The sequence below is a fragment of the Capra hircus genome, unplaced genomic scaffold (genome assembly GCF_001704415.2).
Source record: "Capra hircus breed San Clemente unplaced genomic scaffold, ASM170441v1, whole genome shotgun sequence".
NCBI lineage: Eukaryota > Metazoa > Chordata > Mammalia > Artiodactyla > Bovidae > Capra > Capra hircus.
In genome coordinates, this window is record NW_017205755.1 from 3,866 (window position 1) to 18,456 (window position 14,591).

At 40.6% G+C, this 14,591-nt stretch overlaps 1 protein-coding gene across 1 annotated transcript; it reads left to right on the top strand.

The window, feature by feature from the left end:
• Positions 1-2,513: 2,513 nt before the first annotated feature.
• LOC108635116 (multidrug resistance-associated protein 4-like) lies at positions 2,514-7,838 on the top strand (the record flags this gene model as incomplete). The annotated part of the gene is made up of 5 exons (XM_018045399.1): positions 2,514-2,610; positions 4,862-5,029; positions 6,372-6,512; positions 7,314-7,351; positions 7,744-7,838. Coding segments are annotated over 5 exons (539 nt in total), but the record flags the coding sequence as incomplete, so codon positions are not given.
• Between the last annotated feature and the right edge of the window lie 6,753 nt (positions 7,839-14,591).

Here is a 14,591-nt window from a genome sequence, read left to right on the forward strand (position 1 = left end):
CATACCATGTTCATGGATCAGAAGAATCAATATGGTGAAAATGAGTATACTACCCAAAGTAATCTATAGATTCAATGCAATCCCTATCAAGCTACCAAAAGTATTTTTCACAGAGCTAGAACAAATAATTATTTGTATGGAAATACAAAAAAACCTAGAATAGCCAAAGCAATCTTGAGAAAGAAGAATGGAACTGGAGAAATCAACCTGCCTGACTTCAGGCTCTACTGCAAAGACATAGTCATCAAGACAGTATGGTACTGGCACAAAGACAGAAATATAGATCAGTGGAGCAAAATAGAAAGCCAGAGATAAATCCACGCACCTATGGATACCTTATCTTTGACAAAGCAGGCAAGAATATACAATGGAGAAAAGACAATCTCTTTAACAAGTGGTGCTGGGAAAACTGGTCAACCACTTGTAAAAGAATGAAACTAGAAACTTTCTAACACCATACACAAAAATAAACTCAAAATGGATTAAAGATCTAAACATAAGACCAGAAACTATAAAACTCCTAGAGGAGAACATAGGCAAAACACTCTCCGACATAAATCACAGCATGATCCTCTATGACCCACCTCCCAGAATATTGGAAATAAAAGCAAAAATAATCAAATGGGACCTAATTAAAATTAAAAGCTTCTGCACAACAAAGGAAACCATAAGCAAGGTGAAAAGACAGCCTTCAGAATGGGAGAAAATAATAACAAATGAAGCAACTGACAAAGAATTAATTTCAAAAATATACAAGCAACTTATGTAGCTCAATTCCAGAAAAGTAAATGACCCAACCAAAAAATGGGCCAAAGAACTAAACAGACATATCTCCAAAGAAGACATACAGATGGCTAACAAACACATGAAAAGATGTTCAACATCACTCATTATCAGAGAAATGCAAATCAAAACCACAATGAGGTACCATTTCACACCAATCAGAATGGCTGCGATCCAAAAGTCTACAAGCAATAAATGCTGGAGAGGGTGTGGAGAAAAGGGAACCCTCTTACAGTGTTGGTGGGAATGCAAACTAGTACAGCCCCTATGGAGAACAGTGTGGAGATTCCTTAAACAACTGGAAATAGAATTGCCATATGACCCAGTAATCCCACTGCTGGGCATACACACCAAGGAAACCAGAATTGAGAGAGATACGTGTACCCCAATATTCATCACAGCGCTGTTTATAATAGCCAGGACATGGAAGCAACCTAGATGTCCATCAGCAGATGAATGGATAAGAAAGCTGTGGTACATATACACAGTGGAATATTACTCAGCCATTAAAAAGAATACATTTGAATCAGTTCTAATGAGGTGGATGAAACTGGAGCCTATTATACAGAGTGAAGCCAGCCAGAAAGAAAAACACCAGTACAGTATACTAACATATATATGGAATTTAGAAAGCTGGTAACGATAACCCTGTATGTGAGACAGCAGAAGAGACACAAATGTATGGAACAATCTTTTGGACTCTGTGGGAGAGGGAGAGGATGGGATGATTTGGGGAGAATGGCACTGAAATACGTATAATATCATATGTGAAATGAATCGCCAGTTTCCAGATTTGATGCATGATACAGGATGCTCGGCGCTGGTGCACTGGGATGACCCAGAGGGATGGTACGGGGAGGGAAGTGGGAGGAGGGTTCAGGATGGGGAACATGTGTACGCCCATGGCTGATTCATGTTGATGTATGGCAAAACCAATACAATATTGTAAAGTAACTAACCTCCCATTAAAATAAATTTATATTGAAAAATAAAAAATAAAATGTAGCAGCAGTTTTTTTTATTGTAGAAAAGAAATTAAAGCTACTGTTGGATGATTCCTGCTGTAATTTGGATTCCGTTCTTTCATTTTCATGTTTGGAAGGTGTTCAGCCCTAGTGAAAAAAGACTTGCTTCCTGGATGGGACTGGGAATGTTGTAGAGACTGATGGAAGCCACACTGGCATTAATTTTGTATCTAGTACTATTTTGGAAGAAGTACCTAGAAAATACACTCTGGCAAAAGTTACCAAGAATCTACTTTTTGTTTGAGTATGTACATCATTAAACATGAATAATCATCTAGAAAACTGCCTAAGATAAATGTACACATTTTTATATGACATGGATTCCTTTTTTCCACTCCTACATAGAGATGAAAGTGTTTTAGTTCAGTCAAGTTTTAGAATTCCAGTAGTAGTTATTTTTCTTTATGAAACATGTAAATGGGTTAAGCTGAGTTTTAGGCAAAAAAGCCTTAGCTGTTAGTGCCTTCTTCACGGGATTTCTTTTTAGAATTTTTTAGTGTAACTGTTGTTTAAAGTTTGCTGTTGATGACTGTGAGGACCTAGTCAGATTTATTGATTTATGTTTATTCAATTTGTATTATTGGTTTGGTATTTAAACTACAGATCTTTGCTGTGTTGTCTTTGTCTCATGTTTACAAAATATTTTCCCAATTTGGAGCAGCCCCATTAATCTGCTTTTGTATACTGTACATTTTACATTTGTAGATGTATTTGTCAAGTCTTGAGGGAGAAGATCACAGTCTTAGTGACGCATCAGTGGCAGTACCTGAAAGCTGCAAGTTGGATTCTGATATTGAAAGGTGTAAGTAATTTCTAGACACCTGTGGAACTTGCTAGCACTCAGGTGTGCTGAAAGCCAGGCCTCTCAGCAGGTCACTCTCCTTGGGTTCATGGTAAACACCTTCTTCTCCCTCAGTTTTCCAGCTCCTTCTTCTCAAACGTGGTGTTCATGCCTCTGGTGATGAATCCAAAAGACCTGTAGAAATGTCGCTACTATACTCTCAGCCACATAAACCCTAAAGTATATAAAAGTGCTACCACAGGGTTACTGAGTCATCACTGTTCTTGTGAAATTTGTTAAGGATAATGAAGCTATTTTATATAAAACTTTTTGTTTTCCCCTTCCAGGATATAAGTCAAAGTATATTATTTGGAAATTAGAGATACTAAGACCTGTTTGTAACCATGTGATCGTCATATGCAGTTTGCTAAAGAGCATCTTCCATTAAAACCAGAAATGAGGTTGGGTATCGAGCACCCAGGTCAGAGATGCCCACTCTGCTGGTGTCCCCAGTTGCTGGTCTCACTGTCTCTTTCTGTGCCTGATATGTGTGGGAGCCTGTGCAGCAGGACAATAAAGCTCTGCCTTATGGGGCTCCGGTTCTTATGGGACAAATGTGACAAAGAGAGAGGGGTGGAGCTGACATCCTGGCTGCCTGCTTAAAGAGCTGGTGCCTCACATGGCCTGAGAGGCATGAAGGTGGGGGCCATGCAGTCACCTGGGGTAGGCGGGTCTGAGGCAGGGGGTCCTAAGGAGGGAGCTGACCTGGCAGGTTGGAGGAACAACAGGAAGACTGGTGTGTCTGGGGAGAGTGAGCAGGGGGATGTGGAGGGAGCTGGTCTCTGAGCACTGGGCAGTGGGTGGAAGTGGGATGGAAGTCTTCGACAGTCCAGAGCAGAGGGGTGATATGGTCTGATGTGGGATTTAAAAGATTCCTTGCTATTCATCTGGTCCCATTTGCAGAAGGGAGAGGATGGCTGTCCTTTTGAAATTGTCAGTACTTGCTTGCAGAGTACAGTAGCAACCTTTGTACCCACCAGTCATTTTCTTCTGCATCTTACAGATGTGAAGTGGAAAATGGTAATTTCATTTAAAAGGTGCATGAATTTTGCCTTCCAAGTGAAATAACACAATGTATCCTGAATAATTTCCAGTTCTGTGGTGTCAGATGGTACCCAAAGTCTTCACTGAGTTTCTCCCAGGGGCCATCTCAGGGGATAGGGTGAGAGGGGGGTCCAGTGAGCATCCTGGGTGTTCTTCCACCTGACTTGTCTTAACCAGAGCTGCTCTCATTTTGTGAATTTTTCATTTTAGGGTTTTTTATAATATTTTGTTTGCCACTGACTAAATCAGCTGAGTCTTGTTTCATGGGGTGAGAAAATTGTGGCAATATCTGCATATTATTTTATATGACTTTGTAAGGGAGGGAAACTGTGCAAGGATGTGTCACACATGTTCAAAGAAAATGATTAGATTGGCTGTAGCTTAAACAGAGGCCTCATTTGGGGAAGCCTCGTTGGCTGCTTGTGGTTGGTTGTTCCTAAGTTTTTTTCTTGGATCTGGGTGCACTGATTGTGGCTTAGCTTTTGGTTTGCTGGCTGCCAAGGCATGAGCGCCACCCCAATCTCATGGCCTCCTTGTTTAGTTGCTTCAACAGGTGGAATATTGAATTTTCAGTTGGGAACTTCCTGCATTTGTGGGGAAGCTATACAGTACTGTGAAGATGCAGCTCCTGGGTTCTCTGTCCAGGGCTGGTTCCTACATGTCCTGTCCTAGCTGAGCACATGATACTATGAAAATGACAGTGGTCAGTGAAGTTTTGATGAATGACTGTTACCTGTGTAGTTGTGTCAGTATTTTTCTTTCCTGGAATATCCTTCCCAATTAATTTTTTAAAAAATTCTGCTTCTCACATGAGGTGTCTCTCAGTTCTCATGTTGTGTAAAAAGACAGTGCTGATCCTCTCACCAACCTCTGTACTTCTTGCTTCCCTAAGTGCCCACAGTAGTTATGTCCGTGGCCTCCATTCTTAACACATCATCACACATTTCTTTCATATCCCTCAGAACCTAACACAGGGTTTAGCAGAGAATAAAATGTTCTGCTCTGTGTAGAGCTGAACTGCATTAGATTTGTCAACCACAATGTCAGACCCAAGGATCATTTTCTTAGGAAAATCATGATTTATGACCAGTTAACTTTAGTTGATTAGTGTTCAGATTATATTACTATTATCTAATGCAAAATATTCCTCTCAAATTCTTTATTTTAGGGCACAATAGTACAACGTGGGACTTACATTGGGCTCCTTGAATCTGGGGTAGATTTTGATTTCCTTTTAAAGAGGAATGAGGAAGAACCATCTCCAGATCTGGAATCTTCTACCCTGAAGAATCAGTCCAGACCCTTGATGAGAGGTGCTGCTCCAGAGCTCCAAGATGTGAGTTTCTCGTCCTGAAACATGCCACTGTATGTCTGCTCTTGTCTGCTTATGGAACTTCAGTCTGTTCCACTTGTGACATCTTCATTTGTCCTAAAGTAGATCCTAAGAGTCCAAGGCCCTGTTCCATGGAACTGGTAGAGTTAGAAGAACATGATGGGAGCAAGCCTGCTTGTGGTTCTCCTTCGGGTGTAGAATGGAGGATCTTATGGAGATCAGTAGAGGGTGCACTGCTATGATTTCCTGGGTGTATGTGACTCACCATGATATGTGAACTCTTTCATTTACCGTAGTTACATACTACTCACTGTGGTGGCCCTCAGCTTCCCTTATGCATCCAGAGGCTTAATGTGAAGACCACCTTAGGCTGAGTCCTGATGTTGCCACATTAAATCAGCTACTTTTCCTATATGTTGGAATGTTCTGGCACTGCAGGTGACTGATGGTAGTATTTTGCCTCATTGTCAGATGATTTATGATGGATCAGAGGTAGCCTGTGCAAAGAACCTGACAAACAGCAGACTTTGGAGTTAGTACCCATCTTCCTTTCTTATCTTTTAAGACTGAGAACCACGTCTAATTCACCTTGAATCCCAATGGTCAGGGTTTCAAGGAGGATTAGACATCATCAACTGAGGACATGCTGGGCTGCTGTGACTCTATAATGCATTCTAAGTCCTTCAGACAGAAATGCGGAAATGCACTAGATCTCCCTTAAAAACATGCATAGGTATTCTTCAGCATCCAAACTCTGGATGATTCTGATAAGCATTTGGATTAATTCCTCACTTTCGAAACTCAGGAATCACTTTCTGAAATTTGGGAATCAAATAGATTCAGATGATATGCTTGTCTCTTACTATCCAAACCCATTTTACTCAAATTCACCCTGTGACCTCAGTTTGCTGTATTTAGCTAGTATTTTGAACCACAAGTATGCTGTATGTTTCATGTTTCTATGATTGAGTGACACAAATTATCTAGAAGGATACTTAAGCTTCATATCATTTTGTGTATTATTTTGGAACAAGCTTCTGCTGAGAGTCATGACTGACTTTAAGCAAAGCCACCCAACAGTGAATAACCTTGTACAAATGATACTTTCTTATTTCCAACAGATTCTTAGGAGCAGGATGGCTGGGTCTAAGGGTAAATACACACATGGTTTGGCCAGATATTCCCACACTCCTCTCCACAGGAGATGGACCATCTTGCACTTCTACTCGTGTATGAGATGTATCTGTCTCCCCACAGCTTTGCTATGGAGGGCTTTGTTGAACTTTTCACATTCGGGGGTTCTTTATTTAAAATTTTGTCTCTCACTGCCATTTTTCCCTCCCAGGCTGAGAATATAGAGGTCACACTTCTTTTAGAGGACCATTTGGAAGGAAAAGTTGGTATTAAGACCTACAACGATTACTTCACAGCCGGTGCTCAATGGTTTATCCTCATTTTCCTTATTCTAGTGAATATCGCAGCTCAGGTAAATAAGGACATTTATTTTGGTGTGTGCCCTCAGCTTGGGTATTTACATATTTATACTGTATTTATGTTATCATTATTTTTAATATGTATATTAAAATTTTTATCTCAAAGAACTGGCTCATGCAGTTGTGGGATCTAGCTGGGTGAATGTGAAATCAGAAAGGCAGGCCTGAAGACTGGAATTTGAGGCAGAAGCTGACCCTGCTATCTTGAGGCAGAATTTCTTCTTCCTCCAAGAAGCCTCAGGTTTTTGCTGTTAGGGCCTTTGAGTGACTGGATGATGCCACCACAGTGTTGAGTGTGATCTCCTCTACTGAAGTTCTGATGATGGATGTGAGCCACATCCACAAAATACCTTCACGGCAACATCTAGATGAGTGTTTGGTTGAATCATTGGACACTGGCCTGCCCAAGCTGACACAGACAGCTGACCATCACAGTACCTGTCAAATGTTTTTTTCTTGGAAAAATCCCCACGTTTGCACTATGATTACTGCATTTGGCAGTTTACTTGTGTTTACTTTGAAATACGTTATCTGTGGGGAGCAAACTAAGTGAAGCTTATCGGTATTATGTACATGATAGAGAATTTCCAGGCAAAAAAGAATATCTTTTAAAGAGTTTAAAATGTAAGATGCCCTCCCCTGACCTGTAGCCATCTGAGGTGTGGGGATTGGCACAAACCTGGGCTGAAAGGACCATCTCTTGTTTTCTGGAGCCTTTCCATCCCCCAGCCTGGTGAGCGGGGTGTGAGGCTCAGTGATGTCAGTGTGTGAGTAACTGTTGTTTCCTGCTCCAGGTTGCCTACGTCCTGCAGGACTGGTGGCTTGCATACTGGTGAGTGATTCCTGATCTGACCCAAAGTGCTGTGAAATCTGCATGAAACCTCACTTTCCCACAGTCAGGGGGAGAAGGGAGGGCTTGTTCAGCCTCCTCTTCTGACCCTCACATAGTTTCCCTGAAGAAAAAGTAAAGTTCCTGCTGGTGGAGAGTGACGCTCCTATTGTCTCTCCCCAAGTCTGACCCCTCAGCAGCTTCCTCATAGATGATTTTGAGAACTGAAGGTTGTGATTCAAGTTGAATCTTTATAAGGTAGATGGACACAGAGCCCTGTAAACTGGGAGCCATTTTCTAGCATAAAATACATTTCTCAAATTGAGATTTTTTTTTTTTTGTATTTGAATACATTCTGTCTGAAGCATAATATTTTTTTCTTCCCTTTTCCACAGGGCGAATTTACAAAGTGCCCTGTATTTTGGGGCATATGGAAAAGGAGAGACAGTTGTGATGCTTGATCTGAAGTGGTATTTAGGCACCTATTCAGGTAAAGTTGAATTCTCCGGTCTATTATATGAAAGTCTGAGGTGCTTACAAGGAGCCTGTGTGAGCATCTAGGGCTTCCAGGCACAATTCAGTAATGTCTCAACAGATTTAAGAGTTTGATTTGCATTTGCTCTGTGAATTAACTAGAACAATTATCTTTAAAATCTAGGAGAAAGAAGTTGAATGGAGATTCTTGATTTATTGTGCACTGGATTTTGGTAGTTAAACCAGGATTGCACATTCAGAAAATCAGCCACTGTAAATACATGGCATTGTCTATTCTAATAGGTTGGTTTAGCTAAATCTTATATTGTTATATGGATGGGCGATGGGATTAGAAACAGATCCCTACTCTGTGGTTCAGGTTGTTCCAGTTCTGTCTGAATAAGCTCTGGCTTTTATTGATTTTAGTTAAGTCGTTAGTTAAGTGGCTTGGTCAGTCGCGTCTGACTCTTTGCGACCCCGTAGACTGTAGCCCACCAGGCTCCTCCGTCCATGGGATTCTCCAGGCAAGAGTACTGGAGTGGGTTGCCATTTCCTTCTCCAGGGGATCTTCCCGACCCTGGGATCAAACCCAGGTCTCCCGCATTGCAGGCAGACACTTTAACCTCTGAGCCACCAGGGAAGCCATGCAGGTATGCAAAGTCCCCTTCACCACACTGCTCATCTCTTGGGCATCACTAATTACTTGAGAAGATAAGCAGGAGGAATCCAGCATCTGGGGATAGATTCCTTCTCTTTCTTACCTTGAGTTCACAGTGTTATCTTCTCTCCAGCTGTGTGATTAATTTAACATGTGACTAATATTAACATGACTCACTATATTCACAAGAGCTTAGAATATATATAATATTGCATAGTGTTTAAAGGATGTCTTCATCTAAAATTTTAAATATCTTTTTATCCATTCATTTGTTGATAGATGTTTAGATTGCTACAATGTCCTGGCTATTATAAATATTTGCTACTATGAACATTGGGGCATAATAATAAATAATAATAATATTAATTAATTAAATTTTAAATTATAAGAATAATAAAATAATTTTATATTGGATTATAAATGATTGAGCTTCACTGGTGGCTCAGATGGTAAAGAATCTGCCTACAGTTCAGGAAACCTGGGTTTGATCCCTGGAGAAGGGAATGACATCCAACTTCAGTATTCTTGCCTGTGATATCCCATGGACTGAGGAGCCTGATGGGCTAATGGTCCATAGGGTTGCAAAGACTTGGACATGACTGAAGTGACTTAGCATGCACACATAGATGTTTAACAATGTTGTGATTGTTTCAGGTGGACAGCAAAGACACTCACCCATACATATGTGTGTATTCATTCTCCTCCAAATCCCTTCCCCGCCCCCCCCATCCAGGCTACCATGTAACTGAGCAGAGTTCCCTGTGCTATACAGTAGGTTCTTATTGGTTACCCACTTTAAATACAGAAGAGTGTGCATGTTGATTCCAAACTCCCTAACTGTCTCTTCCCCCTTCTTCTTTCCCCTGACAACCATGATTTCATTCTCTGTCAGTACATTTCTGTTACAGAAATACATTCATTTGTATATTTTCTCTTTAGATTCCACCTATAAGGGATGTTTTACAATATTTCTCCTTCCCTGACTTACTTCATTCAGCCTGACAATCTCTAGGCCCACCCATGTTGTGGCAAATGGCATTATTTCATTCTTTTTTAATGGCCGTGTAGTAGTCCATCGTATGTATGTACCACCTCTTCTTTGTCCATTCCTGTCAATGGTTATTTAGGTTGCTTTCACATGTTAGCTGTTGTAAACAGTGCTTCAATGAACACTGGGGTGCATATATCCTGGTATGTATCCTTTTGGACCATGTTTTTCTCTGGGGGTATGTCCAGAAGTGGGGCTCCTGGACTACCAGGGTCATATGGTAGTTCTATATTTAGTTTGTAAAGAACCTCCGTACTGTTCTCCATAGTAGTTATATCAATTTACATTCCCACCATAGTGCAAGAGAGTTCCCTTCTCTCTACAGCCTTTCCAGCATTTATTATAAGATTTTTTGCTGATGGCCATTCTGATACCTCATTGTAGTTTTGATCTGCATTTCTCTAATAATTAGTGATACAGACTATTTTTTCATGTTGACCATCTGTATGTTTTCTTTGGCAAACTATCTATTTATGTCTTCCACTCAAGTATTTTTTGGATTGTTTGGTTTTTTTGATATTGAACTGCATAAGCTGTTTGTATATTTTGAAGGTTAATCCTTTGTCAGTTGCTTAGTTTTCAGTTATTTTCTCCCATTCTGAGGATTGTCTTTTCATCTCATTTATGGTACTTATATATAATGGAATATTACTCAGCTGCAAAAAAGAATGAAATTAGCTCATTTGTAGAGACATGGGTGGACCTAGAGTCTGTTATACAGAGTGAAGTAAGTCAGAAAGAAAAGCAAAAAAATGCATATATTAACACAGATATGTGAACTCTAGAAAAATGGTATGGATGAACCTAATTGCAGGAATAGAGATAGTGATGTAGAGAATGTAAGTATGGAAACATATGGGGGAGGTGTAGGAGATGAATGGACAGGTTAGGATTATACACTACCATACACTAGATAGCGAGTGGGAACTTGCTGGATAGTACAGGGAACTCGGTACAGTGCTCTCTGAGGACATTGAGGGTGGGGACTGGTGAGAGGGGGAGGTACAGGAGGAGGGTTATATGTACATATTGCTGATTTACTTCCTTGTACAGAAACTAACACAACATAGTAAAGCAACTACACTCCAGTAAAAATAAATAAATAAATAACAATATCCCCACAGGAAACACTTGTATAACTTTCTACAAAGAATGTGTTATATAAAAATCCACTCTTTGAAATTTGGTATTTATGAATCACTTGCTAAGAAATCTAATACATTAGCTGTTTACCTTCTTAATTGGTGGACTATGGGGCTTAAAGGAAGAAGGAAAGGTTTCTGTTATATATTCATATAGAGTAGTGGGCTAAGGCAAATGCTTGTTGATGGAATTCAGGAATCTGAGCAGGTTTCAGAGTTTAACACTGATGTGTCAGCTGAATGGAAAAACACTATGTGAGGAATATTTATTGCAAGGGTCATCACCCCTTTATTTACCATTGTGAGTTGAAGAGATGTTTGGAGGGCTATTTTCATTTTTATATGCTATCTTCATTTTTATCAGTTCAGTTCAGATCAGTTGCTCAGTCGTGTCCGACTCGTTGCGACCTCATGTACTACAGCACACCAGGCTTCCCTGTCCATCACCAACTCCAGAGTTTACTCAAACTCATGTTCATTGAGTCAGTGATGTCATCCCACCATTTCATCCTCTGTCATCTCCTTCTCCTCCTGCCCTCAATCTTTCCTAGCATCACGGTCTTTTCAAATGAGTCAGCTCTTCGCATCAGGTGGCCAGAGTATTGGAGTTTCAGCTTCAACATCAGTCCTTTCAATGAACATTCCGGACTTATTTTCTTTAGGATGGACTGGTTGGATCTCCTTGCAGTTCCAGGGGCTCTCAAGAGCCTTCTCCAACATCACAGTTCAAAAGCATCAATTCTTCGGCCCTCAGCTTTCTCTATAGCTCAACTCTCACACCCATACATGACTACTGGAAAAACCATAGCCTTGACTAGACAGACCCTTTGTTGGCAAAGAAATATCTCTGCTTTTTAATATACTGTCTAGATTGATTATAAACTTTTCTTCCAAGGAGTAAACATCTTTTAATTTCATGGCTGCAATCACCATCTGCAGTGATTTTGGAGTCCCAAAAAATAAAGTCTGTCACTGTTTCCACTGTTTCCCCATTTATTTGCCATGAAGTGATGGGACCAGATCCCATGATCTTAGTTTTCTGAATGTTGAGCTTAAGCCAACTTTTTCACTCTCCACTTTCACTTTCATCAAAGGCTCTTTAGTTCTTCTTCATTTCTACAATAAGGGCAATGTCATCTGCATATCTGAGGTTATTGATATTTCTCCAAGCAATCTTTATTCCAGCTTGTACTTCATCCAGCCCAGCATTTCTCATGATGTACTCTGCATATAAGTTAAATAAGCATGATGACAATATACAGCCTTGACATACTCCTTTTCCTATTTGGAACCAGTCTGTTGTTCCATGTCCAGTTCTAACTGTTGCTTCTAATCTGCATACAGATATCTCAAGAGGCAGGTCAGGGTGGTTTGGTATTCCCATCTCTTTCAGAATTTTCCACAGTTTATTGTGATCCACACAGTCAAAGGCTATGGCATAGTCAATAAAGCAGAAATAGAAGTTTTTCTGGAATTCTCTTTCTTTTTTGATGATCCAGCGAATGTTGGCAATTTGATCTCTGGTTCCTCTGCCTTTTCTAAAACCAGCTTGAACATCTGGAAGTTCATGTTCATGTATTGCTGAAGCCTGGCTTGGAGAATTTTGAGCATTACTTTGGTAGATGTGAGATGAGAGCAAATGTGCAGTAGTTTGAGCATTCATTTCCTTTCTGTGGGATTGAAATGAAAATTGACCTTTTCCCAGTCCTGTGGCCACTGCTGAGTTTTCCACGTTCGTCACTTTTTCTGGTATTTGGTGGCGAGCACTTTACAGTGTTCATCTTTAATTTTTGAATTCGATCAATGGATATGCCTTGAACTGTTCTTAGATTTCATGTGGCATGCTTACTAAGCCATTGACTGCACTCCAGGGCTGCTTTAAGGTGATATACCATCGGTGATTGATTCGTGATGGTCGGGTGAGCTCTAGCTTTGTTACAGGTTCTTCTTGTATTCTTGCCACCTCTTCTAATATCTTTTGCTTCGCTTTGTCCATCACACAATTATCGTCCTCTTATTGTCGCCATACTTTTCATGAATTCGCTCTCGGTATCTCTTATTGTTCGGTTGAAGACGTTCTTTTCTAGTTTATATCTCCCACTTCTATGTTTTCTTCTATCTTATCTACTGATCACTGTTATGGGAAGGCAGTGTGGTTATATTCTCTTTGCTATTTCTTGTGGACCTTAGCACTTGTTAAAAAGGTGTGTCATATTTTTTCTCTTTTTGTCTTTGGCCGATTGTTTTGCGTTCGCTTTTTTTTTCACACGCTATCTTAAGGCTTCGCTCAGTCAGCCCTTTTAGTCTTTTTTGCACTTTCTCTATTTTTTCTTGTGGGCTGAGGCGTTCTTGCTTCTCCGTGGTCACCTGTGACAGTGGTGAGGCGAGTTGCCATCCAGTGAGTTCGATCTAGGCATCTACTATCAGAGTCTTAGTAGGTCCCCTTCCAAAGGTCTAGTTCTCCTTCCAACTGTCATAACTTCATAAGGGATGTGATTTTAGTTCTTCTACGCTGAATGGTGTCTATGTGGTGTCCTTTTTGCCTGCTTGCTGACGATTTTCGGCCAATAATAATCTCCATTGATCTCAGCCCCAGTCAGTCTCCCCAGTTCTTCTTTTTGCTGACTGTATAGAGGTGTCTCATCTTTGGCTGGCGAAGAATATAATCAATCTGAGATTGATTGCTGATCATCTGTGTGATGTCCATGATAGTAGACGTCTTTCTTGGTGTGTTGTTTTTGGCGAAGAGGGTGCTTTTCTTTAACTTATGACCTAGTGCATCTCTCTGGACAAGCCGATCTCAGTTATTATAAGACTCCTGTGCCGCTGCTTGTTCCATTTTCCACCTGGTATAGGTTGATAGCCTGTCCAGGCTTCTTTCCCCATGTGTTTCGATTCCTTACTTTGCATTTCCATTCCCTATAAGTGAATCAAGGAGACAATCTTTTTGAGGTGGGGTTAGTTCTAAAACGGTCTATGTAGGTCTCATCATCAGTACCATATTCTTACTTGCTTACTTTCAGTGTTACCTGGTTGAGAGGATTGGGCCTCGAAGATGTCAGTGTGATCATGAATGGTCCTTTTGCCTTTCGGAACGGCATCTGCAATCATTCTGATTTATAGTTGAGATCTGATCAGAGGTACTTGGATTTTGGGACTCTTTCGTTGCATATGATGGGCTACGCCTTTTCTTCAGCAGTTGGATTCCTGCACACTTTATTTTTAGTTTAGTTGATTAAGTTTCTCCTGAGTTTACGTTTCCCCATATGCCAGTGCCATTGTAGTTTTGCTGCATTACCTAAAGTGTTCAATTTTTAGATTTCATGTGCATTCACTTTTTGCCATCCTCCTGTGTCTGATGCTCCGCAATCGCCTGTGCCTTGTTCATAGGCTCAGCCAGGTTCACTTTGAATATTGCTCTTACAGCACTCAGCTTGGCTCCCTCAGTGACTACACAAGCTGGGTATTGTTGTTGCTTTGGCTCCTATCTCTTATTCTTTACTGGAGTTATTTTCCTACTTGTTTCTCTAGGTACGATAATTGGTACTTACCAAACTTGGGGGGTTTCATCTTTCAGACATGTCCTATCTTGTTTGCTTTTCATTCATCGTTCATGCAGCGTTCTCAATGCTGAAATACTGCAAGTCGAGTTTCCGTGTTGCCGTGTGCTGCCAGGTGGCACCACAATGGTTTGTCAGAACGACTCCACCTTGATTCCTCAACTCCTGCTATTGATATGACTCCTCGGCAATCGAGCTCATATTTTCATTGGATTATGACAGGCTGGTGTCCATGTAATTAGATTGGTTTAGTTTTTGTTCTTGATTGTGGCTTTCGGTCCGTTGGCCTTTTTGTCGGTGTGATTTATGGATGAGGGTAGCTTTATGAAATTGATTCCTTAGCTTATGATGGGAGGATGAT